Source organism: Vipera ursinii (assembly GCF_947247035.1).
Source record: "Vipera ursinii genome assembly, chromosome: Z".
Classification (NCBI taxonomy): domain Eukaryota; kingdom Metazoa; phylum Chordata; class Lepidosauria; order Squamata; family Viperidae; genus Vipera; species Vipera ursinii.
This window is the reverse complement of record NC_139517.1, coordinates 54,820,799-54,845,839: the sequence shown is the minus strand read 5'-3', so window position 1 is coordinate 54,845,839 and position 25,041 is coordinate 54,820,799. Positions and strand designations below refer to the sequence as shown.

The 25,041-nt window shown below is 40.9% G+C and overlaps 1 protein-coding gene across 2 annotated transcripts in view; it reads right to left on the bottom strand.

Annotated features, from left to right (window-relative positions):
* NR4A3 (nuclear receptor subfamily 4 group A member 3) overlaps positions 1 to 24,678 on the bottom strand; it is a 51,656-nt gene extending 26,978 nt beyond the window's left edge. For both annotated transcript variants that reach the window (XM_083377108.1, XM_083377109.1), the window contains exons 1-5: positions 24,645 to 24,678; positions 22,559 to 22,720; positions 19,981 to 20,888; positions 17,315 to 17,444; positions 15,994 to 16,166 (exon numbers count right to left, since the gene is read on the bottom strand). In XM_083377108.1, the coding sequence (XP_083233234.1) occupies positions 15,994 to 16,166; positions 17,315 to 17,444; positions 19,981 to 20,888; positions 22,559 to 22,720; positions 24,645 to 24,660 (1,389 nt within the window). In that variant the 5' untranslated portion in view covers positions 24,661 to 24,678. The remainder of the gene's footprint in view (positions 1 to 15,993; positions 16,167 to 17,314; positions 17,445 to 19,980; positions 20,889 to 22,558; positions 22,721 to 24,644) is intronic.
* Positions 24,679 to 25,041: the final 363 nt, after the last annotated feature.

Below are 25,041 nucleotides of genomic sequence, written 5' to 3'. Positions count from 1 at the left end.
GGCCTACAACAGCAGGTGGTGCCACAACTTCCCGCTGACCAACAGCACCCTCCCCTCAGACAACCACAGCAGGGGAGGCTGCAGCAGGGCCCAAACGTGCAACCCATGGGCCTACAGCAGCACCAATGGGGCAGACAGCATCTGGGGCTCCAACAACAGCACTGAGGGCCCTGGCAGCCATTGAATCAACAACCTGGAGGGGTCCAGCAGCAACTGGGGGCACAACAACAGCAATGGGGGCCCTGACAGTCATTGAACCAACAACCAGGGTGGGGCCAGCAGCAATGGGGGCCACAACAACCAATGATGAGCCCACCCTTCAGAGCAATCTTTGATGGGGACCCAGAGAAACTGATTTTCTTCCTTAACCAAGTACACTCTCACTTGAAATGCTGGGCCCATCTCTACCTGAACCCAGGTGCTATGGTCGATATGATTGCGTCCAGCCTTGAGGGAGAAGCATCCAAGTGGTTGAACAATTTATATAACAAGCAGGCCCCTGAATTGGAGGACCCCCACCTTTTCCTCCTGGGGTTGAGGGAAAGATTTGAGGACCCATCTATTGCCCTCAAAGCAGAAGAAAAAATCCATAAGATAAAGCACGTTGGCCGGACTGCCCTAGAGTACATGCGGGAGTTTTGAAAGATGAGCTTCGGATGGCCCAAAATCTCCAGTCCTTTCACCGCGGCCTCAAAACACTCCTTTTCCACCTGGCTGACCTGGACTGACAGGCATTTTAATTATATTTACAATTTTTAATTTATTTTTAATTTTTAATTTTAATTTATTGCACAGATGATTTTAATTTTATTTTTATCTTAATTTCTGTACTTATTATATGTTATTGTTGTTAGCCACCCTGAGTCCTTTGGGAGATAGGGCGGGATATAAATCCCATTAATAAATAAATAAATAAATAATGTTATCTGGACTGAGTTCGATCATGTTTCCCCTGATGATGTGGACAGGATCATGGGGAGGCTGAGTTCCACCACCTGTTTGTTGGATCTGTGCCCCTCCTGGCTGGTTTATGTGGCCCGGGAGGAGACATGAGGCTGGTTCCAGGCAGTAATAACTGCTTCTTTGAAGGAAGGTGTCTTCCCCGCCGCCTTGAAGGAGGAGGTGGTGAGACCCCTCCTCAAAAAGCCTGTCCTGGACCCGGCTGTTCTAAATAACTATCGTCCAGTCTCCAACATTTGCTTTTTGGTGAAGGTTGTTGAGAGTGTGGTGGCGCATCAGCTTCCTCTGTTCCTGGAGGAAACTGATTATCTGGACCCGTACCAATCAGGTTTCAGGCCCGGACACAGCACGGAGACGGCATTGGTCACACTGGTGAATGATCTCTGGCGGGCTCGGGACAGGGGTTGTTCCTCTGTCCTAGTCCTATTAGATCTCTCAGCTGCTTTTGATACCATCGACCATGGTATCCTACTGCGGTGTCTCAGGGGGTTGGGAGTGGGAGGCACCATTTTACAGTGGTCCTCCTCCTATCTCCTGGGCCGCTCGTAGTCGGTGTTGACGGGAGGGCAGAGATCCACCCCGAGGCCTCTCGTTTGTGGAGTTCCTCAGGGGTCGGTTCTCTCTCCCCTCCTGTTCAACATCTATATGAAGCCGCTGGGTGAGATCATTCGTGGTTTCAGGGTGGGGTATCATCAGTATGCTGATGATACCCTACTTTTTCTCTCCACCCCGAACCAGCCCAGTGATGCCCTCAATGTGATGTCCCGTTGCCTGGAGGTGGTCCAGGTCTGGATGGGGAGAAACAGGCTTCGTCTCAATCAAGCCAAGACTGAGTGGCTGTGCATATCGGCATCTCAGGTTAACCAGACTATTCCACCTTTAACGATGGGGGGTGAGGTGTTACCCCCCGTTGATAGGGCTCACAACTTGGGCATCCTCCTGGATTCACGGCTCAATTTTGAAGACCATATAGGAGCCGTGACCAGGGGGGCTTTTGCCCAGGTTCGCATGGTATGCCAGTTGCGACCCTACCTGGACCGAGATGCCCTATGCACAGTCACTCATGCACTTGTGACCTCCCGTTTAGACTACTGCAACGCTCTCTACATGGGGCTGCCCTTGAGGACCACTCAGGGGCTTCAGCTGGTGCAAAATGCGGCTGCGCAAGTTGTGATGGGGGTTTCCTGATACTCCCATGTAACACCTCTACTCCGCGAGCTGCATTGGCTCCCGGTTGCCCTCCGGGTGAGATTCAAGGTGCTGGTGATGACCTATAAAGCCCTAAATGGCTTGGGTCTGGGATATCTGAGGGAACACCTGCTGCCAGCATCAAGTTCCCTTCATCCAGTGTGCTCCCACAGGGAGGGTCTTTTCAGGGTGCCGCCGGTAAAAGATTGCCGGCAGACAACACCCAGGGGAGGGCCTTCTCAGTGGGTGCGCCTGCCCTCTGGAACCAGCTGCCCGTGGAGCTTAGGACTGCCCCCGACCTTCGTTCATTTCGCCGGGACCTGAAGACCTGGCTCTTCGAGCTCTCTGGCCCAGGCTGAGAATTTTAATTTTAATTGCGGTTTTTATTTTTTTCAGGGATTGATTTAATCTTTTTAAAATTGTTTTTAACTTTTGTATCGATCTTTGTTTTAAATACCCTGTAAACCGCCCTGAGTCCTTCGGGAAAGGGCAGTATATAAATCCAATAAAATAAATAAAATAAATAAATTATGAAATGAAATGTATTCTTGACCCTAGAATATTTAAGGGAAAATTGCAGTACCTAGTACAATGGAAGGGGTACCCATTGTCTGAAATTTGGGTGAAATCTAGCAATGTGAAAGCTGACAGACTTATCAAAAAGTTTTAAGAGAAACACCCCAACAAACCAACAGCCAGCTCCTAACTTGTGTTTTGTTTATCTTACAGCATCTGTTCTTTTTGTAAAGGGGGCTGGATGTCAATGCTGCTAACATAGAATGTTCTTGCTTGACAAGAGATGAAGAAGCAGCTATTTCATATGTTAAACTTGTGTATTACTTTAAGAGCTAGGATCATGGCTGGGAGAAAGGAGGAGGAGAATTGTACCTCAAGGCCGCCTGAAATAAAAGAAGACAAGAACTTGGCAGGTTGTCTAATGAAAGAGAAACTGTTCCTTCAAATTAATTGGAGAATGTGATTCATGTCAAAAATAGAAAAATGGAGAATTGTGTTTAATATATTGTGAAAAGGGGAAGGGATTCAGATTCTAGCTTCCTCGAGCAAGCATTTGCCGGTGTATTGGGCTAATAAAGGACTTTTAAGGTAAACAATGCCTCAGAGTCACTTGAAAAGCTCATATGTCAGAAACTACCTACCAAGCCTGGGAGCACAGAAAGCATCAGAGGGAGAGGAGAAGGGGTTACCTGAAATACCGTAGGAATACCAAGACCTTGCTGAAGTCTTCAGCAAGGAATGGATGGATGAACTCTCCCCTCACTGAGCCATGGATCATGTATAGAAATCAAACCCAGGGCAAAACTCCAGAAACCAAGACTGTACTCAATGAGCCCTAAAGAGATGGAGGAGATGGAAAGATTCCTAAATAAAAACCTAGAAAGGGGATTTATCGAACCTGCCAAGCCCAAAGTAGCCACCCTGGTCCTCTTTAGAGAGAAGAAGGATGGCACTTTACGTTTGTGCATGGATTTTGTTGTTGTTGTTGTTAGTTGCAAAGTCATGTCCAACCCATCACCACCCCATGGACAATGTTCCTCCAGGCCTTCCTGTCCTCTACCATCTTCTGGAGTCCATTTAGGCTCATGCTACTGCTTCAGTGACTCCATCCAGCCATCTCATTCTCTGTCATCCCCTTCTTCTCTTGCCCTCAACTTCAGGATCCGACCTTCTAAAGAGCAGTCACGGTTGATCTCCTCTAGGACTGACCAGTTTGATCATCTTGCAGTCCAAGGGACTCGCAGGAGTCTTCTCCAGCACCATAGTTCAAATGCTTCAATTCTTTGGCGCTCAGCCTTTCTTATGGTCCAACTTTCACAGCCATACATTGCAACTGGGAAGACCATAGCCTTGACTATATGCACTTTTGTTGTCAGGGTGATGTCTCTGCTTTTTATTGTACTGTCTAGATTTGCCATGGCTTTCCTCCCCAGGAGCAAGCATCTTTTAATTTCTTGGCTGCAATCCCCGTCTGTGGTGATCTTGGAGCCCAGGAAAATAAAATCTGTCATTACCTCCATTTCTTCCCCATCTATTTCCCAGTAATTGAGAGGGCTGGATACCATGATCTTGATTTTCTTAATGTTTAGTTTCAACCCGCAAGGCTAGACAGTATACATACTATTGTAACCAACATAGTTCTTGGTCCAGGATTGACATGGTGTGGATGTCAAAGGAAATTAATTCCGAGGTCGAAGAGGTGTGTATAGAGACAAGCACCTGGGCAGACCACAACCCTATGAAATTTAGTTGGAAAGGCCCCCAAAAACATCTAGATGGACTATACAAAGATCAATTTTAAAAGAAGACGACTTTAGGTTAAAGATGGAGAGAGAATTAGATTTCTTCTTTAATGAAAACAAAGCTGAAGATACCTCCATACAAAATAATTGGGATACAGCCAAGGCGAATATGAGAGGGGTAGCAATGGCATATATGGCAAAAAAGGAGAAAAAATAACAACAGAAAAGGTTAGAAAGGGAATATAAAAGATTAGAAAAAATACTCCAACAGGAACCACAAAAAAGAATGTCAAACAATTAATGGATTCAATTAAACATAAACTTAATATTTTAGACAAAGATAAATTAGCACAACAGATGAGAGGTATAAAACAGAACTTCTTTGAAAATGCAAACAAACTGGGCCGATGGCTTGCATATAAATTGAAAAAAACAAAAGGAGAAAAGTTGGATTAGTAAACTATGTGATGATAAATGGAGAATACACTATCAAGAAGAGGAGAAAAAGATTATAGCTTAGGAATTTTATGAGCAATTATATAAAGATGATAGTCAGGAAATTGAGGAGAAAGCAGAGGATTGTTTCCAAAAAGCCAAACTACCCAAAGTCACAGAGGAAATTAGAAATATGTTGAATAAAGGAATTAGGATGTCTGGGACTTCCAGGTGGCGCTTCAGCGTTGTGGACGGTCGGGATCGACTGCCACCCTTCCAATTTTGTTAAAGCAGTGGAGCAGCCGACGATCAGCTGTTCTGCAGCTTAAAAACCCTTCCCCTCGGGCGAAGAGGGGAAGGGGAGTCTCTGGGTAAGGGTAGAGCTCCCCTAGAGCCCCAGAATGTCTATTCTGGGGCTTGAAGGGTGAGAGCTCCCCCGAAGCCCGGAAACACTCCAGGTCAGAGGATTTTTCTGCTTTTAAGCAGAACAAGACGCTGAATCCACTCCTGCTGGATTTGTTTGTTTTTTGGAGTAATTGATGCAGGTGAAGCGGATGCGGGAGCAATATAAACAGCAAGTATAAGACTTTAACTCTGGAACTCTAACTTTTTTCCTGTTTCAATGTTCATTTTAAAAAGGATGGAAAGATGGCACCTGAGTGATTCTTTGTAACAAGCATTGAAAGAGCAGTCAGGGTTGATCTCCTCTAGGACTGACCGGTTTGATTGCCTTGCAGTCCAAGGGACTCACAGGAGTCTTCTCCAGCACCATAGCTCAAAGGCCTCAATTCTTTGGCGCTCGGCCTTTCTTAAGGTCCAACTTTCACTGCCATACATTGCAACTGATGATACCAAACTCCAAAACCACGAATGATCCCACCCAGAGGCTTCATATAGATGTTGAACAGGAGAGGCGAGACGACCAACCCCTGAGGAACTCCACAAATGAGAGGCCTCGAGGTCGACCTCTGCCCCCCTGCCAACACTGACTGTGAACGTCCCAGGAGATAGGAGGAGAACCACTGAAAAACAGTGCCTCCCATTCCCAACCCCCTGAGACACCGCAGCAAGATACCATGGTCGATGGTATCAAAAGCCGCTGAGAGGTCTAATAGGACTAGGACAGAGGAACAACCCCTGTCCCGAGCCCACCAGAGATCATTCACCAGAGCAACCAATGCCATCTCTGTGCTGTGCCCGGGCCTGAAACCTGATTGGTACTGGTCCAGATAATCAGCTATCTCCAGGAACAAAGGGAGCTGATGCGCCACCACGCTCTCAACAACCTTCGCAAGGAAGCGAAGGTTGGAGACTGGACAAAAGTTGTTTAAAACAGCTGGGTCCAGGGCAGGCTTCTTAAGGAGGGGTCTCACCACTGCCTCTTTCAAGGCAGTGGGAAAACTACCCTCACTCAAGGAAGCAGTTATCACTGCCTGGAACCAGCCTCGTGTCCCATTCTGAGCCGCATAAACCAGCCAGGAGGGGCACGGGTCCAATAAACACGTGGTGGAGCTCAGCTTCCCAATGATCCTGTCCACGTCGTCCAGAGTCACAGGATCGAACTCCTCCCAGATAACATCAACAAGACTGCCCATGTCCTTATCGTCAGACTCTGCCCAGTCGGAGTCCAAAATGGTCCGGATCCGAGCGATTTTGTCCAACAGATGTTGGCTAAACTCCTCGGCATGACCCTGCAAGGGCTCCTCCCTCACCTCCTGATTAAGGAGGGAGCGGGTCACCCTAAACAGGGTGGCTGGGCGATTATCTGCGGACGTGATGAGGGTAGCAAAGTAATTAGACCTTGCCATCCTCATCGCTGTGAGATAAGACCTTGTAAAGGACCTTAGTTGCGATCGGTCGGATTCAGACCGGCTGGATCTCCAACAGCTCTTTAGGCCCCGTCTCCAATGCTTCATCTCCTGGAGCTCCGCAGAAAACCATGGAGCCCACTGGGATCTGCACCAAGGCAGAGGCCGCATGGGTACAACTCGGTCGAGTGCCTCCGTGGCTGCCTTTCCCCAGGCTTCCACTAGGGCATCAGCCAAGCTGTGAGCAAAGGAGGCAGGTGGGGACCCAAGCGCTGCCTGGAACCGCTCAGGGTCCATTAAGCGCCTAGGGAGGAACCATCTCATTGGTTCAACAACCCCACGATGGGGAGTGGCAAAACGGAAGATCAACCGCAGGAGATGATGATCGGTCCATGACAGGGGCATAACAATTGGAGAACCCCCACCCACATCATCTAACCACCGTCCAGATAGAAAAACCAAATCGAGCGTGTGACCCCCCCATGAGTCGGGCCCTGAATTACTTGCATCAGGTCCATGGCCATCATGGAAGCCATGAACTCCCGAGCTAACTCAGATGATCCCCCCAGGGATGGTAGTTTGAAGTCACCCAAGATCATAAATTTGGGGAACTCAATCACCAGCCCCAAGAGGATGTCGAGAAGCTCAGGCAGGGCTGCTGCTATGTGACTAGGCAAAAAGTACACCAGCAGCAAGCCCAACTGAGCCCTAGGGCCACATCTCAGGAGGAGAGACTCACACCCGGCTATTTGGACAACGGTGGCCTCTCGCGGACATAGGGTCTCACTCACAACTACCACCACTCCCCCACCCCTACCCTGAGCCCAAGGCCGGTGCAGCACCTGGAAACCTGGTGGGCAGAGATCAACCAGAGGGACACCACCCTCTGGGCCCAAACAGGTCTCCGTAATGCAAGCCAGGTCCGCTTCCCCTCAACCAGATCCCGGATGAGAGGGGCCTTATTAACTATGGACCTGGCATTAAGATACACAAGCCTGAGCTCAGGTGGCTGCTCATCCTCGCTCCTGGAACCACAGGCCGAAACCAGAGGGTCAGAGCACATCACCGCTTGAAGACAGCGGGGATGCACTCCCAGATGTTGATGCGGCCCTCTGTTTGTACACCTGCTGCCATTCCCTAACGTCGTGGGAATAGGTAATCCCACACCCCGCTCCGGGGCCCCAGAGGCAACCAGCCCAAGCTCCATCCCGCCATGATCAATCCCAGGCCTGGCCTGAATAGCGGTTGGTGGGCACCCCCCAGTTTCCAACCAAACCTGTAATCCCTCCCCCCTCCCTAACCCCACAAAAAATTAGCTAACAAATAAACCAGGGGCCTCTTATTGGATTTATACCGGAGGCTCCTGTCCCTGCCCAACCATCTCTCAGGGTCCCAACAATTGGGCCCATCATCAAGAGAAGAAGTGGAGAAAAAGGCAGGTCACACCCAGGAAGGGGGGGCACCCCTGAGAGCGAATAAGTCCGTGCTAGTGTAACAAAGGCGAGCCATAATTGTCCATGCAGGTCCAGCAAAAGGCGATCCCATGATTGATAAGGAGGATCTAAAGTCAGAAGGTAGGTAGATATCCACTCCGCCAAACCAGCTCCACTGCCACTCAAGCTGGGGAAACCTCTGGAAAAGGTCAGCCACCGTCCTCTCACAACGGTCATAGGCCTGATCTGGTAAGCGGCATGGAATACACGCCCAGGGTAAGGCATACCCCCCATAGATCTCTCACCTCTAGGGGGGTAGCAGATGGTAAGTCTAAGCCACTCTCTCACAGTGACTTTATACCCGGTTCCTTCTGAGTCCTTTGGGGGCACGGCAGACAGAGGAATTAAGCAGCTATTGGTGAAAGGCATAAAAGTCTGCTGAATCATAAAATAGAAAGATGTCCCAGCTGCAAAAATTCTTCTCCATATCAGGAGAGGGTCAGGTGATAAGTGGGTCCAACATCGGCCGGCGGAGCACCAACAGCCTTGAGTCCAGCACACCCCGTCATACCAAAGGAGCCATAAAGCCATAGCTCCCAGATATAGTTGGCAGGCCAGTGCTAGCCTAAACAGGCTAAACAAGCTAAACAGGCCAACACTCAGCCTGCCAAACCCTGCGTCCATGGTTGTATTAGGGCAAGTAGGGGAGAAAACTAAAATCCCCATAGATCTTCCGCTAGGCCACAAACTTGGTGTAGCTGGCCTCATGGAGCATGAGCGATGCGAAGATGATATGTGCCGCCCGACAGTCAGCGGCATGAACCGCCTGCACTCCACCACTAGGCCGTGGGTCCCCACGTCAGAGCGGCCGCGGCACTCCAGCTCACCTCCCCGCCAGCCGCTCCAGACATTGCTGCCATTCTTCCGCTATTCCGCCATTCCAAGCGCCGTTCTAAGCTGTACTAAGCATTCTTCCAAGCCCCGTTTCTAAGCCGCGGCTCCATCGGCTCTGATAATCAGCTGATCGGAGCCTTACAAACTGCGGCTCTTCTGGGCCTTCCAGGCTCTTCCGGGCTCAGCCGAGGCCCTTCCAAAGGTCGCCAGAACTCACGGAGCCGATTCCAGGTATGGAGAACTATGCCGCTACCAAAAAAAGTGGCAACAAACAGCCTTCTGTCTGCCCATCCTAACCCCAACACAGAAGGCAAAAACACCTCTGTAGAGCTCTTAGGGTCGCCAAATAGCTGGAGCTCCTCACAGAGCTCAGCTGACCACGTCCGCCATCTTGGGTATGCGCAATTCTTATAATCACAAAGTGATACAAGACATTGAAACAGAAAGAAAATATGGACACCAAGATGCTTTTTTCAACAGCAATCTTGTATTGCATAAATATACCATTTCAGTTTTTCAGATAAAATAAACTTTTACTGCTTATTTAGGTAATTTTACCACCAGCCACCTCCATTTTTTTTGCAAGCCTTGAAATTTATGTCATATATAGCTTTCCACTATTTGACAAAATAGACCACAACTTGCTGCTTAGTAAGCTAGAAAAAAGTGGGATAGACAACATCACCACCAGATGGATCTGTAGCTGGCTGAAAAATCATACTCAGCGAGTAGTCCTTAATGGTTCTACATCCACAAGGAGAGAAGTAAGCAGTAGTGTATCACAAGGCTCCGCCTTAGGCACAGTACCCTTTAATATCTTCATAAATGACTTAGATGACGGAATAGAAGGGGAACTCATCAAATATGCAGATGACACTAAACTGGCAGGAATAGCCAATACACCAGAAGACAAGCTCAGGATCCAAAAAGATCTTGACAAACTTGAACAATGGGCCCTATCCAACAAAATGAATTTTAATGTGAAAAAAAGCAGTTTTACATTTAGGCAGGAAAAATCAAAGGTATAAGTACAGACTAGGTGAGACCTGGCTCAAAAACAGTAACTGTGAGAGGAACCTTGTAGTCCTAATGAACGATCACTTGCCTATGAGCCAGCAGTGTGCAGCAGCCGCCAAAAAAGCTAATACAATTCTGGGTTGTATAAACAGAGGCATGGAATCAAGATCATGCGAAGCATTAATACTGCTTTCTAAAACCCTAGTAAGATCACACCTGGAATACTGCAACCAATTTTGGTCACCATACTACAAAAAAGATGTTGAGAGCTTTGGAAAAAGTTCAGAAAAGAGCAACTAAAATGTCCAAAGGCCTGGAGACTAAAACATATGAAGTATGGCTGCAGAACTTGGGTTTGGCTAGTCTAAAGAAAAGAAACAGAGGTGACATGATAGGAGTATTCCATTATTTGAGGGGCTGCCACAAAGAAGAAGGCATGAAAGTATTCTCCAAAGCACCAGAGGGCAAGACAAGAAACAATGGTTGGAAACTATCTAAAGAAAGAAGCAACCTTTAAGGAGAAACTTCCTAACAATTAGGACAATTAACCAGAGGAACAGTTTGCCTTCAGAAATCATGAGTGCTGGAGGTTTTTAAGAAGAGACTAGGCAGTCACTTATCTGAAATGGTATAGGTTCTCCTGCTTGAGCAGAGGGTTGGATTAAAAAGCTTCAAGGTCCCGTCCAGCTGTATTTATTTATTTATTTATTTATTTATTTATTTATTTATTTATTTATTTAATACTATTTCTATACCGCCCTTCTCCCGAAGGACTCAGGGCGGTGAACAGGGCAAGAATAAAAAATACAAATTACAAAAGTTAAAACAAGATTAAATAAATGCCCACATACTAAAATACATCTTTAAAACCAAATAAAATAACAATAGCAACCCCCCCCCCCCAATCCCCTCATCAGGCCAGGCCAGCTTGTTCAAAAAAGTATGTTTTTAGCTCGCAGCGAAAGGAGGAGGTGAGCTGGAGTGCCGCGGTATTGTATTGTATTGTATTGTATTGTATTGTAGTCTAGTCTAGTCTAGTCTAGTCTAGTCTAGTCTAGTCTAGTCTAGTCTAGATTAGCTACAAGATGTAAAAATTTACCTCATGTAGCCAAATTAGACATTATATATGTACAATTACAAGCACCAGCTTATTAATAGTCATAATCTTGATGGGAAAAACAGGGAACCAATATAAAACCGGCACCAGCCTAGCAAAGTCAAGCAATGGCTACTATGTCTGATAGTTTTAAAAGTTGTTGAGAATTTAATGAACTAGAAAGACTAGAAATCCCCTTCATGGATTACTGCCTTGTCGTGGCAAAGGGGCTTGCGTAATTCAATGAAGCTATGAGCTATGCCGTGCAGGGCCACCCAAGACGGACAGGTCATAGCAGAGAGTTCTGACAAAACGTGATCCACTGGAGAAGGAAATGGCAACCCACTCCAGTATCTTTGCCATGAAAACCCTATGGACAGTACCAAAAGGCAAAACGATATGACGCTGGAAGATGAGCCCCTCAGGTCGGAAGGCGTCCAATATGCTACTGGGGAAGAGCAGAGGGCTAGTACTAGTAGCGCCAGAAAGAATGAAGCGACTGGGCCAAAGCCAAAAGGACGCTCAGCTGTGGATATGTCTGGTGGTGAAAGGAAAGTCCGATGCTGTAAAGATTTTTTCTCCATAGGAACCTGGAATGTAAGATCCATGAATCAAGGAAAGCTGGACGTGGTAAAACAAGAGATGACAAGACTAAACATCGACATCTTAGGTATCAGCGAACTAAAATGGACAGGAATGGGTGAATTCAGATGACCATCAGGTATACTACTGCGGGCAAGAAACCCTCAGAAGAAATGGAGTAGCCTTCATAGTCAATAAAAGAGTAGGAAAAGCAATACTGGGATACAATCCTCAAAATGACAGAATGATCTCAGTTCGAATCCAAGGCAAACCATTCAATATCACAGTAGTCCAAGTCTATGCCCCAACCACCGGTGCTGAAGAGGATGAAATTGACCGGTTCTATGAAGCCCTACAGCACCTTATAGAACTAACACCCAAAAATGATGTCCTTATCATCATGGGGGATTGGAATGCTAAAGTAGGAAGCCAAAAGATAACTGGAATAACAGGCAAGTTTGGCCTTGGAGTACAAAATGAAGCAGGGCACAGGCTGATAGAATTTTGTCAAGAGAATATGATGGTCATAGCAAACACTCTTTTCCAACAACCCAAGAGACGGCTCTACACTTGGACATCACCAGACGGTCAACACAGAAATCAGATTGACTATATGCTCTGCAGCCAAAGATGGAGAAGCTCTATACAGTCAGTAAAAACAAGACCAGGAGCTGACTGTGGCTCAGACCATGAGCTTCATATTGCAAAGTTTAGGCTTAAATTAAAGAAAGTAGGGAAAAGCGCTAGGCCAGTCAGGTATGAATTAAATCATATCCCTGTTCAATATACAGTAGAGGTGACAAATAGATTTAAGGAATTAGATCTGATAGACAGAGTGCCTGAAGAACTATGGACAGAGGTTTGCAACATTGTACAACAGGTAGCAACCAAAACCATCCCAAAGAAAAAGAAATGCAAGAAAGCAAAATGGCTGTCTGAGGAAGCTTTGCAAATAGCTGAGGAAAGGAGGGAAGCGAAAGGCAAGGGAGAAAAAGAAAGATACACCCAATTAAATGCAGAATTCCAAAGAATAGCTAGAAGAGATAAGAATGCCTTCTTAAATGAAATATGCAAAGAAATAGAAGAAAACAATAGAATAGGGAGGACCAGAGATCTTTTCAAGAAAATTGGAGAGATGAAAGGAACGTTTCATGCAAAAATGGGCATGATAAAGGACCAGAATGGCAGGGACCTAACAGAGGCAGAAGAGATTAAGAAGAGGTGGCAAAATTACACAGAAGAACTATACAAGAATGAGTTTAATGTCCCTGGTAATCACAATGAGGTGGTCACTGACCTCGAGCCAGACATCCTAGAATGTGAAGTGAAGTGGGCCTTAGAAAAGCTGAGCAACAACAAAGCTAGTGGAGGTGACAGTATTCCAGCTGAGCTATTCAAAATCTTAAAAGACGATGCAGTAAAAGTGCTACACTCAATTTGCCAGCAAATTTGGAAAACTCAACAATGGCCACAGGATTGGAAAAGATCAGTTTACATTTCAATTCCAAAGAAAGACAGTGCCAAAGAATGTTCAAACTATTGCACCATTGCACTCATTTCTCATGCTAGTAAAGTTATGCTTAAAATTCTACAAGCTAGACTCCAGCAGTATGTGGATCGAGAACTACCAGAAGTACAGGCAGGATTTCGAAGAGGCAGAGGAACTAGAGATCAAATTGCTAACATACGCTGGATCATGGAGAAAGCTAGAGAGTTCCAGAAAAACATCTACTTCTGCTTCATTGACTATGCTAAAGCCTTTGATTGTGTGGATCATAAAAAACTGTGGCAAGTCCTTAAAGAGATGGGCATACCAGACCATCTTATTTGTCTCTTGAGAAACCTATATGCGGGCCAAGAAGCAACAGTGAGAACTGGACACGGAACCACTGATTGGTTCAAAATTCGGAAAGGAGTCCGGCAAGGCTGTATACTGTCGCCTTGCCTATTTAACTTATATGCAGAGCACATCATGAGAAAGGCAGGGCTAGATGAATCAAAAGTTGGAATTAAGATTGCCGGAAGAAACATCAACAACCTAAGATATGCAGATGATACCACTCTAATGGCAGAAAGTGAAGAGGAACTAAAGAGCCTCTTGTTGCGAGTGAAGAAGGAGAGTGCAAAACTTGGGTTGAAACTAAACATTAAGAAAACCAAGATCATGGCATTCGGCCCTCTCAATTCCTGGCAAATAGATGGGGAAGAAATGGAGGTAGTGACAGATTTTATTTTCCTGGGCTCCAAGATCACTGCAGATGGGGACTGTAGCCAAGAAATTAAAAGACGCTTGCTCCTTGGGAGGAAAGCCATGGCAAATCTAGACAGCACACTAAAAAGCAGAGACATCACCCTGTCAACAAAAGTGCGTATAGTCAAGGCTATGGTCTTCCCAGTTGCAATGTATGGCAGTGAAAGCTGGACCATAAGAAAGGCTGAGCACCAAAGAATTGAAGCCTTTGAACTATGGTGCTGGAGAAGACTCCTGCGAGTTCCTTTGACTGCAAGGCGATCAAACCGGTCAGTCCTAGAGGAGATCAACCCTGACTGCTCTTTAGAAGGCCAGATCCTGAAGCTAAAACTCAAATACTTTGGATGGATGGAGTCACTGAAGCAGTAGGTGTGAGCTTAGATGGACTCCAGAAGATGGTAGAGGACAAGAAGACCTGGAGGAACATTGTCCATAGGGTCGCGATGGGTCGGACACGACTTCGCAACTAACAACAACAACAACAAAAGAAAGACTAAATTTCCCTAATCCATTTCCTGGTGTATATAACTCATTAAGATGATCAAAGTAGTCCTAGTCTTTGCTGAGAGCCCCAAAGAAATGAATATGGATGATTAGCAAATTCCAGTTGTATCTAGAGATATGAGACCACTCCCTTTTTAAGCACTTTGTGTGGCTGACCAATACATTTTTCCAGGACTTTCATATAAAAAGGAAGTTTTTTTTTTAAAAAAATTATCTTGTAAATGCATAATCTCCTTTAAGCAGAAAGAGACATAACATTTAATCAAGAAAGAATTAATAAATATATTAACAACTGAGGACAGTCCTCACCTTGCCAATTTAGCAAACCATTGCATTCATTATGACCTCTTCTACCTTCCATGATCTCTGGTCAGAGAGGAAACCAATCTATGTTTCAAGTCATATAATAAAGAGAGGTTCATGTTTGCCATAGGGAACATAAACTTCTAATTTGCTCTTAGTCGAATTACATGATTACCTAGGATAAGAAGTCCAACCCCTGAAATTGTTTCAGCTAGCTCTGATAATGATATTTTTAGGCAGTGATATGATGATACAGATAGACCTTTTCTATTGTTCTAGTCACTTGATTGTACCAAAATGCACTAGTGGGTAGATGATCCTATAAGTTGTCTCAGTTCAGGAACATTGCCCATAGAATCCTCCTAGATCAGTTTTAAGTTTAGAATACTGTTTTATGATTATTACATTTTTATATCATCAGGTATTTCCAGACAATGGTCATGAGGGACAGTGGTCAAACCCCTGAAATATTACATTCACAGGAAAGCTCATTCTCTGGTTTAAGAGGAGGTGTTATCTACATGCCAGCGGCATCCACTTTTATGCTCCTATGGGAAGACAAAATCTCTCTAAATTTAGAATAGAATAGAGTAGAGTAGAGTAGAGTAGAGTAGAGTAGAGTAGAGTAGAGTAGAGTAGAGTAGAGCTGGGAGGGACCTTGGAGGTTTTCTAGTCCAGCCCCCTGCTCAAGCAGGAGAACCTATACCATCTCAGACAAGTGACTGTCTAGCCTCTTCTTAAAAATCTCCAGTGATGGAACGACCACGATTTCTGGAGGCAAGCTGTACCACTGGTTAATTTAGTAGTTTTATTTTATTTTATTTTGATTTAAGCCTCTACATCAAATAAGTAAATATAATATCTCTTTAGTTTTGACTTGACTAATTAGTGTAAGCTCAAGAATAGAAGGTCATTATTTTTTTCCCTCCTTTTGTCTACTGAGGTTAATGAATTTCTGTAAATAGAAATATTTGGAAAATATTGAGATACTTCTTGGAATTATGTATTACTGACTGCTTTATTGTCATGAATAAAAATATTGATCCATCTGACTTTCAAATATTTGATCATATTTGGAATACTTTTTATACTGAATCTGGAACCTGGAATTACCTTATTACCCTCAGCATGTTTCCAATGTAACTTAACTATTCAAATCACTATTACTATTGCAAAGAGGTTACTGTTATTATACTTCAGCATATAAATTTATAACTTAAAACCAAGAGCTAAATAACTTTATTCAGAAAAACATGATACCTACTTTGGAGTAATCAAGTTCCTGGGGTGCAGAATCAGATAGAGCTTGTGCAAGAGCATTCACCATACTGACTGGAGGAGATGAAGGCGAGGGCTGCGCAGGTTCTTGCTGCAAAGGACTCTTTGGTTTTGAAGGAAGCCGGCCTCTTCTTCCTTTCAAACTGTCAGTACGGACAACTAGTCAAGGAGCAAAAACAAAAACATAATCAAGCTGGAAAGGGACCATGACAAATTTCTACAAGGAACCTATTACAGTAACACTGCACAATCGCTTTCAAATAATAAAAATAATAAAAATCAAACAACAAAAGTGTTTTTTAATACATTCATATTATTACTAACAGGTTTCACTTCATTTACATAAATGGATGTTATCGGGGAAAGAACCAATAACAATAATTTAACAACGTCATTCATCTTAATTGTAACTTAATAGCTGAGTTTCTCATAATAGAATATATATATATATATATATATATATATATATATATATATATATATATATATATATATGTGTATATATATATATATATATGTATATATATATACACACACACACACACACACACATATATATAATACGTATATATGTATATGAATGTGTGTATGTGTATGTGTGTATATATATATATATATATATATATATATATATATATATATATATATGATTTCCATATACTCCCATAAATTAAAAAGACCCTAAGACATTTGCAATTAAAATATAATATCTGAACTAATGTATAGTAAAATTTAATACATGTGTCTTATGGCTACATAAATGTAGAAGCAACATAGTTATAGGCTTTCTTCAGGGATAGTTTGCATTAATAATTTTTATTAACTATAACACTAAGTAATCAAAAACTCAGCTGATGAATTAAAACATCAATAGATATGCAATCTGAGCTATTGCAAAATATTAATAATTATTATTTTAATAATTAATAATTAGCATCTGATTTTATGCATACAGATCCAACACCACTAATAAATCTACTAAAATTTTAATTAAATGCAGTTTTGAGCACTGCAAATTTTTATTTTACAAATAAAATGCAATTATTTCCTTCCTGTGTCTAAAGATTTAAAACAAACATTGTGTAATATCTTGGAAATGTTGCCTGACTGCTTACATCTTTGAAGAATCTACTTATCATTTGGAATGAAGATTTTACAACATAATATGGTTTTCAGCTCATATATAAATCACATAGAAATAGGGCATTCACCATTATTTCTAAAATTCATCATTAAAATAAGAAAGCCATGCCTTTTAAAAGCGAACTATTTAGTATTATGTGAGCTAATATTAGTGAATGCTTTACCTTCTTTTACCATACCAACACTGAGACACTTTTGAAATCGACAGTACTGACATCTGTTTCGCCGACGCTTATCTACTAGGCAGTTTTTATTGGCCAGACAAACATATTTTGCATTTTTCTGAACTGTCCTCTAAAAAATATAATAGAAGAGTCATCTGAATGAACTGAGACCTTAACAACTCTTTTGTATACACCAGAATTAAAATGCAATTGTATACTTCTTATAGATATAATTAATTCCCTAAAACAGCTTTCTTGAGGGAAAAAACCAAATATATTAGTTTTCGTTACTGACAATAAAATTTTTGAGCAAACATCAAAAGCTAGATAGACAACCTATAGATGATAAAATCATATATGAATTTATCAGGCTGTCATGTTATAAGTTTGGGGATTAATTTTTAATATTCTATTGAGAATAATTTTCTATTTGGTTCAATTTGGTGAATACTGATCCTACTAAAGTAATAAAACATTTGAACATTGGATTCTTTATATCTATATTGATATTCACAAATAAGTTAATTCAATAAGGAACAAGATATAAAAAACTAAACATAGAAATTAAATGACAAATTATATAAAGATATCTTTTTAGCATGCCTTGTTATCACAGACTTACACAAAAAGAAGGAATATGGACAGTTATTTTAATGATGTAGCTAAATTCAAGTTTTAATGTTATTAATGGGGTTTTAAAATGTGTTTGTTTATTCATTCATTCTTTAAATTTATAAGGGTACTCAACTCAATATTTCTGAGGAGCTATGAATCTAAATTATAAAATAACTATAGATAAGTCTAGATAGCTCAATATTTTAAGATAAATGTAATATTTGACAAGTATTTATTACTAAATCTACTGAATTAAACTTTTCATGTTAGAAAAACAACTACTTCTGTGTCATCATTGTACATTTGGAGCTTTATTATTTCTACAACAGTTTGTGATTTTAAAAATCCATTTTTCAAATGTGAAAAATTACATGTTTCTCAGGCACTAAGCATATAATTTGCAAAACAATTATTAAAATTTATTAAAATTTGATTTTTGAATATATATATATATATATATATATATATATATATATATATATATATATATATATTCAAGCATATACATACAAACACACACACACACAAACATACACACACACACACAAACATACACATTGAAAGCAGATCTTAAGAACCCATAATAACAGTCCCGTTAAAACAAATCTAGTTACCCCCATATTGAGCTTTAATTTTCTTACTGACTTAAGGCTATTTTGTTTTTAAAAGTAAAATTAAGAAATTCTGTGCATGGATGCTATATTTTTTATACATTTCTATTACAAAAGTCATAACATTATCAAAACTATCCTTAAAACATATTTAGAAATACTACAATTTACAAGAGTATTGTGTTACAACTCTAAAACATACATTCATGGCACTTCCAAGCTGGAGCTCAACATACATTTTTTCAGAAATAATTGTCATTATAAAATCAGTGTATCAATCAGGATAAACTAATATAGAATCTTGTTTAGTATCTTCAAAAATTGTTAAACATTTTGCCATAAGTCTAACAGCATGATTATTAAGGAGATAATAAATGCCTATATTATTTGACATTTATTATAAAAGATTAGGAATCAATAACTTCTAAATAACTTTCCTTGGAAAAATCATATTTTATTTAGTATCATACATTCTCTGAGGATATAACACAGCAACAATAAATTGCCTTTTATGGTCATAGATTAATCACAAAATGACCAGTTTTTTTAAATTCAAGACAATAATGCAGAATTATTCAGCTTTGGTCTTCTATTCTGAAGGTCAGAAAAAAGCAGCACTGAGTTATTTATTAAGAAGCAACAGTGGTTTACATTTGAAGCTTCTTTGGATATAATTCTTCATATGCTTTCTTATGAGTAAACTTCATTCATTCAATTATACATTTCTAGATGATATGATTGGGTTTGAGTTCATCATATGACATGGCTGCTACCCTAAGCAACTTGCTAAGTAACTTTTTTAACCATAATTTTGTAAAAATAGTTAAACTATTTATATTTTAATACAAAAACAATCTATGTTGCTGCACATTTCTTGCAGAAAGTCGGGAAATAAAAGCTATGAAAAATAAATGAATATGGTTGACAATAATAGTAGTATAAATGTTGACTGATAAAGATTTTTAAAAAAGGAAACCAAATTGCAGAATTTTAAATTACATCATCCTACCCACCCTTCAAATTTTCTTGCTTCTTTCTTGTTTCCCTTTACTATCAGTAATTAGATAATTAGGTTCCTAAAATATAATGAATGCTGATAGTACTAAATACATGAATATGAATAGCTACAAGCAATGAAACAATACTGATGAATTACAAGGACATATATGTCCAATAGCATCCATGGGATCTGCAGAGCTGTAAACACAGTATGGACTGATACATCTTAAATTGTGATCGCATGAGAACTGGTGGTATGTTTGATTGGTTGACTGAGATGCGCAGAGAAGCCATATATTTTTCAAAAATTAATCTCCTTTACTTCTGCATACAAATTTATGCATTACTTATGTATTTATTTATTAAATTTGTATGCTACCCCTCTCTCTACTAAGCTATAAGGTCAGATATTGGCATATGAAGAAATTAATGTATTCTTACCTTGAAGAATCCTTTACATCCCTCACAAGTCCGCACACCATAATGCTGGCAAGCAGCATTGTCCCCACATACAGCACAAGTTCCTTCTCCTGATGAAGAACTTCTGCTAGATGGAGAGGGAAGGCCACTGCTGCTACTGCTGCTTTCACCTAGAAGGTTGGAACTGGCTGTATTGAGGCCCAGTGGTGCAAAAGCTAAAGTGGCTGTTCTCCTGGACATGGGGTGCCCATATGGATGATTTTCCACAGCTACCTGACTAGCTCTAGGCCTATCTGATCCAATAGCTAGGCTCAAGGCAGTGGCATCATAGCACATGTGGCCACCTGCAATAGGTGTATGGGGTGGTGAATGCTTGAAATGGAAAAGTGGGAAATGGCCAGGTATGGTTTTCATAGGGGCAGTGTCTACCAGGTGGCATGGGGCCATGCAAGTCTGTGCTGGGGAAAGAGAATGTGAGGGTGATTCATCCCAGATCTGTTGGGGTGTGAACCCAGGGGTAGAAGGTGAAGAGGGTGGGGACTGCTTGAAGTACATGGAAGTGCTGGCCATGCCTTCATCCACTGTTAGAGAAAGTGAAGAGTGATAACTGTGCATCCGATTGTCTTCCATCTTGATGAGAGATCTCTGGCTTGCAGAGGCAGGTGATGAAGAAGAGGAGACAGATTGCATTTGGTATAGGCAGGAGGGTTTCAGTTCATAGTCCCCAGAATAACCTTCCATAAAGGTACTGAAACTGGGCAGAGAGGTGGCAGCAGTGGCACTGATCTCAGCACTATTTAATTCCATTGTCAGCTTTGTGTAGTCAGGGTTCATGATCTCAGGACTGTATTCTGAACTATAGGAAGTTTGAGTGGCATAACTTGAGCAGCGGGCTGTAGAGCTGTATTGGGCTTGCATACAGGGCATATCTACAAAAGTAAAATAGAGTTCCATTAACAATATTTGCACTCCTTTCCTGGGGATTATGACAAATTTTGTACCTGGGAAAATATTTTGTAGTCAGGGAAAGCACACAATATCACTTTCATTTAGCAGGACAATTACCAACAATTAGCAATGCAAATTCCACATACTATACAATAGATAAAATGGATTAGGACTGAGAGAATGAGGTTCCACTCTATCCTCAGCCCATGGAAACTTTGGTTCAGTTAATCTCAGTTCATTTACAAGATTATTTTTGAGATAAAAATCAAGGGTTACTCCTATGCCCTCTCTATGTTTTGTTACTTTATGAGACAGCAAAGCAGGGATATTGAGAAAATAAAATTGCAGCAGCAATAACACAACAGTAATGCTGCATTATAATCTACAGTGAAATGTGTGTAGTGAAAGATACCCTTAGTTAATAGGTACACATGCTTTCTGCAACATTAAAGGTGTTCTATGTAGGAAGACTATTAGTAGCAGCAACCTTTGTGTTAACACTGAATTACAAGGAATTTGTTGGATAGCAAATATATCTGGTTTCAGAAAGATATACCCAACAAAGGATATACCAAATTCATTTCCAACAATGGAACTATCTGCGGTTGTTTGTTTTAATATAAAAAAACCTCACTGAAACTGAAAGATATTGTAGCTTCTTAAATGTTTTCATTTATTTTATATATTATGGAGGGGGGGAGTGACATTAAAAGGAAAGGAAAGGGAAGGGACGGGGTAAAAAATACACCTCAAATAAAGATCAGTAACTTCTGCATTTTCCAAAGTTGCTACTTGCATCTATGTGCAAGTATTTTAAAAATATTTTTATTAAAGATTTTCTATTACAGTAAACAAAATTTAATCAGAACAACATACCAGCAGGAATTAGATCCCTCAAAATAAAATATGATTTTTAATGTACTTTTACTTTATTTCTTAAAGAAATAGAATTAAGAATTTTGAGATAAAGGAGAATTAAACATCTATTCTAAAAATCCAAAGGCAGTTGTTCAGTTTTAGCTGTTATGGGTTTATATGGAACTTGTAAAGAAAAGGGGAAAATATATATTGTATATTTATGAACTATGACAGGACATTTTAGGCAAATTGTTTTAGACTAATCCATTTATTTTGAAAAACAAATATGCTTGCATACTAATCTCTATTTTTAACAAAATAATTAAAACATGAAACAAAAACATTCATATAAAAACTACTTATTACCATATTTTAATTAATGGCAATTACAAAAAAGCATTAAATTATTTCAAATATGTCTATTCAAAAACTGCATTAAAAATAATGTTTGATATTTAAAACTGTATTTTTATAGGAAGTTTATAACTTTCTAATATTAATTAGGTAACAGTATGGTTTTAACAAAAACTGAAATATTATAATCTGACATTATTTGAAAAATTGTTCTCAACAAAAAATTCCTTTTTGACCTAAAGGAAGATAATCTCTTCTCCAAAATTGTAACATGTATTTCTGAATATCACAGAAAATGTTTCAGAGAAAATAACGCTTTTAAAAATTGCCTTTCCAAAACAATTAGTTCATTTATGAATTCAACTTTGAAAGACATCATTAGTGGGAAGGAAAAAAAACAGCTGCCTGACTAGGGGTAAATGCAAACAATGCTTTTTACCTGGAGAGTGGCTTGCTTGTTGAATGATGGGTGTAACTGACAGGATGGTGGCTGAGGCTGTTGCTGCTACTGGAGCAAGTGAATGTGATGGTGGTGAACCCTCCTCAATAGTGTTGTGTCTGGAGCCACGGCTCACAAGAGAGGGTTTTTCTGACCTGGGTTCTGGGAGAGACAGACAGAGAGACAGACAGAGAGAGACAGAGAGAGAGAGAGAGAGAGAGAGAGAGAGAGACAGAGACAGAGACAGAGAGAGACAGACAGACAGGTAGAGACAGACAGACAGAGAGAGACAAAGAGAGAGACAGAGAGAGACAGAGACAGACAGACAGACAGACAGACAGACAGACAGACAGAGAGTTGGTTCCTACTCCTTAGCAGTCATTTACACATAATCTCCAAAGCTCCTGAACAGTTTCAATTCCCAAGTCCTAAACAAATAGACAATGAAAACAACAGCTGAAGAAATTTAACTTTCCTTTAATCTCTGAATCGGATGAAAGACCACATTCAAATGTACATTTAGAAGCAGAATCTTCTAATGCAGTGGCCCCCAACCTTTTGAGCACCAGGGGCTGGTTCCATGGAGACAGGTTTTTCCATGGATCGCAGGGGGCATGGTTTCATGTGCTACCTGATCATGTGAATGGGGCTTTGCTTGTTTGCACGGCCCAATTTCTGGTATACCGTGTCCTGGTACTGTCCATGGACCAGGGGTTGGAGACCCCTGTTCTAATGTGTGTCCCTAGAAATTTGATAACTGTCCCTACATTAAATCCTGGGATTAATTTGAAGTAGCCAAAACAAGTATCATTAGACCATAAGGCAAATATCCTCTAGTCACTGCTTGAAGAATTCACACATCTCTTTCTCTTTTCCTCCCCCATAAATAAAAGTGTCTTATTCTATACAATGAAGCTGACTTCCAGGACCAAAAACCTGGGAAAGGCACTCAGTTCCAAATACACTGTGAGCTGCTCAGATTAATGCTGATGTTTGTACCTCAATTTGTCTTGACATATAGTTTGGTCCTAAATCCTATTGAGTTAAGCAACTAATAAAGTCAGCTCAACAGTAGACAGGGCAGACTGCTTAACTTAATTTGCCCATAGTTTTTCTCACAATAGTAACAGAAGAGAAGAATTGCTTCAGTAGCTTTGTAGTGGACAGCACCTTTTTGTATCTGAAAACTGGATCTTCACATTTTTGTGCCCAATTTTCACTACACCAAGGGAAATGGAAAGAAAAATGGATCATTTGGAGAATCTCTCATTACTTCCTTGCATTAATCATTAAGATCTTATGCTCTGATAGTGAAGAGCAAGAACAGGTGACTATATCTGATAGTCTCCTTACACATATGAATCACAAATACTGTTGGCAAATCCTTTCAGTCCTGCAACCTCTGTTGTATAGGAATACCACTTGAAATGCTTAATAGCCCATTTCTCAAGTTCCATCCTACTGAAGGTGCCTTGAGAAATGCTCTGAACCCCATCCATACACCCTTCTCATAACTGTGAATCAGATGGTGACTATATCTCTCAATAATTTTAATTTTTTCATTATTAAAGAAGAAAGTTCTTTGACTCCTCACCTATTGAGTTTGCATCTCAATAAGTGCTTTCTCTAAATTAGTTCCATTACCCTATCTCTTACACTAGCTTACAATTCCAGAATGTTTCTATTTGGTATAGATAGCAAAACACTACTCATCACAGTCTTTGGGATTTCTTTGCACTTTCAAACTAGGTTTTTCCCCCTATTTTTATAATTCCATTAGAAAAAAATTATAATCTTTGGAACCAATTAATCCAATGTGTTTTCTGTCAGTTTATCATACTACCAGATTAGTTAAGGGTTTTAAAAGTATGGAGTGTAGGAAACATCATATAGAAAGAAAATTACCAAACTACTCTCCTTTTTAAAAGTGGTATTAAGACCATGGATAATGTAATTAGAAGCTCTGCAATTCACCGTATTCTGTCAATATATTGCTAAAAACAATAGTTACAATTCTCCTGCACTTTCACAGCATAATTTTAAGGAGAAGTACAAAACTTTAAATCATGACTGGGCAGACACTTACTTTTGGTAATGGCCATGAATACATTTCAAAATAACTTTCAAGTTTCAAAAACGGTCTCAAAATAGGTGTCCTGAGATTGTTTCCTCTTTCCTCTCAAATGATTTCCCCTTAGAACAGCACATCTTTCTAGCTATACACCTGTAGAAGAAGCAATACTGGGCTTCAAATAATCTTCCAAATAGTAAGGGTAACTTCCTTTTTTCAACTGTATTTAAGAATGAAGCAGATATTCTCTGCATCTCCAGATATTTTGCTCAGCTTCTAGGACTCAGCCTGCTACAAAGAGGCACTGAGGATCAACATAGGGGAACCTCGCCATATGCTTCCGATTTTACTCAAATGTCATCTTCTAGCCCAGTAATCAACAAAGGGGTTGAAATTCAGCGGCTTTCACCGC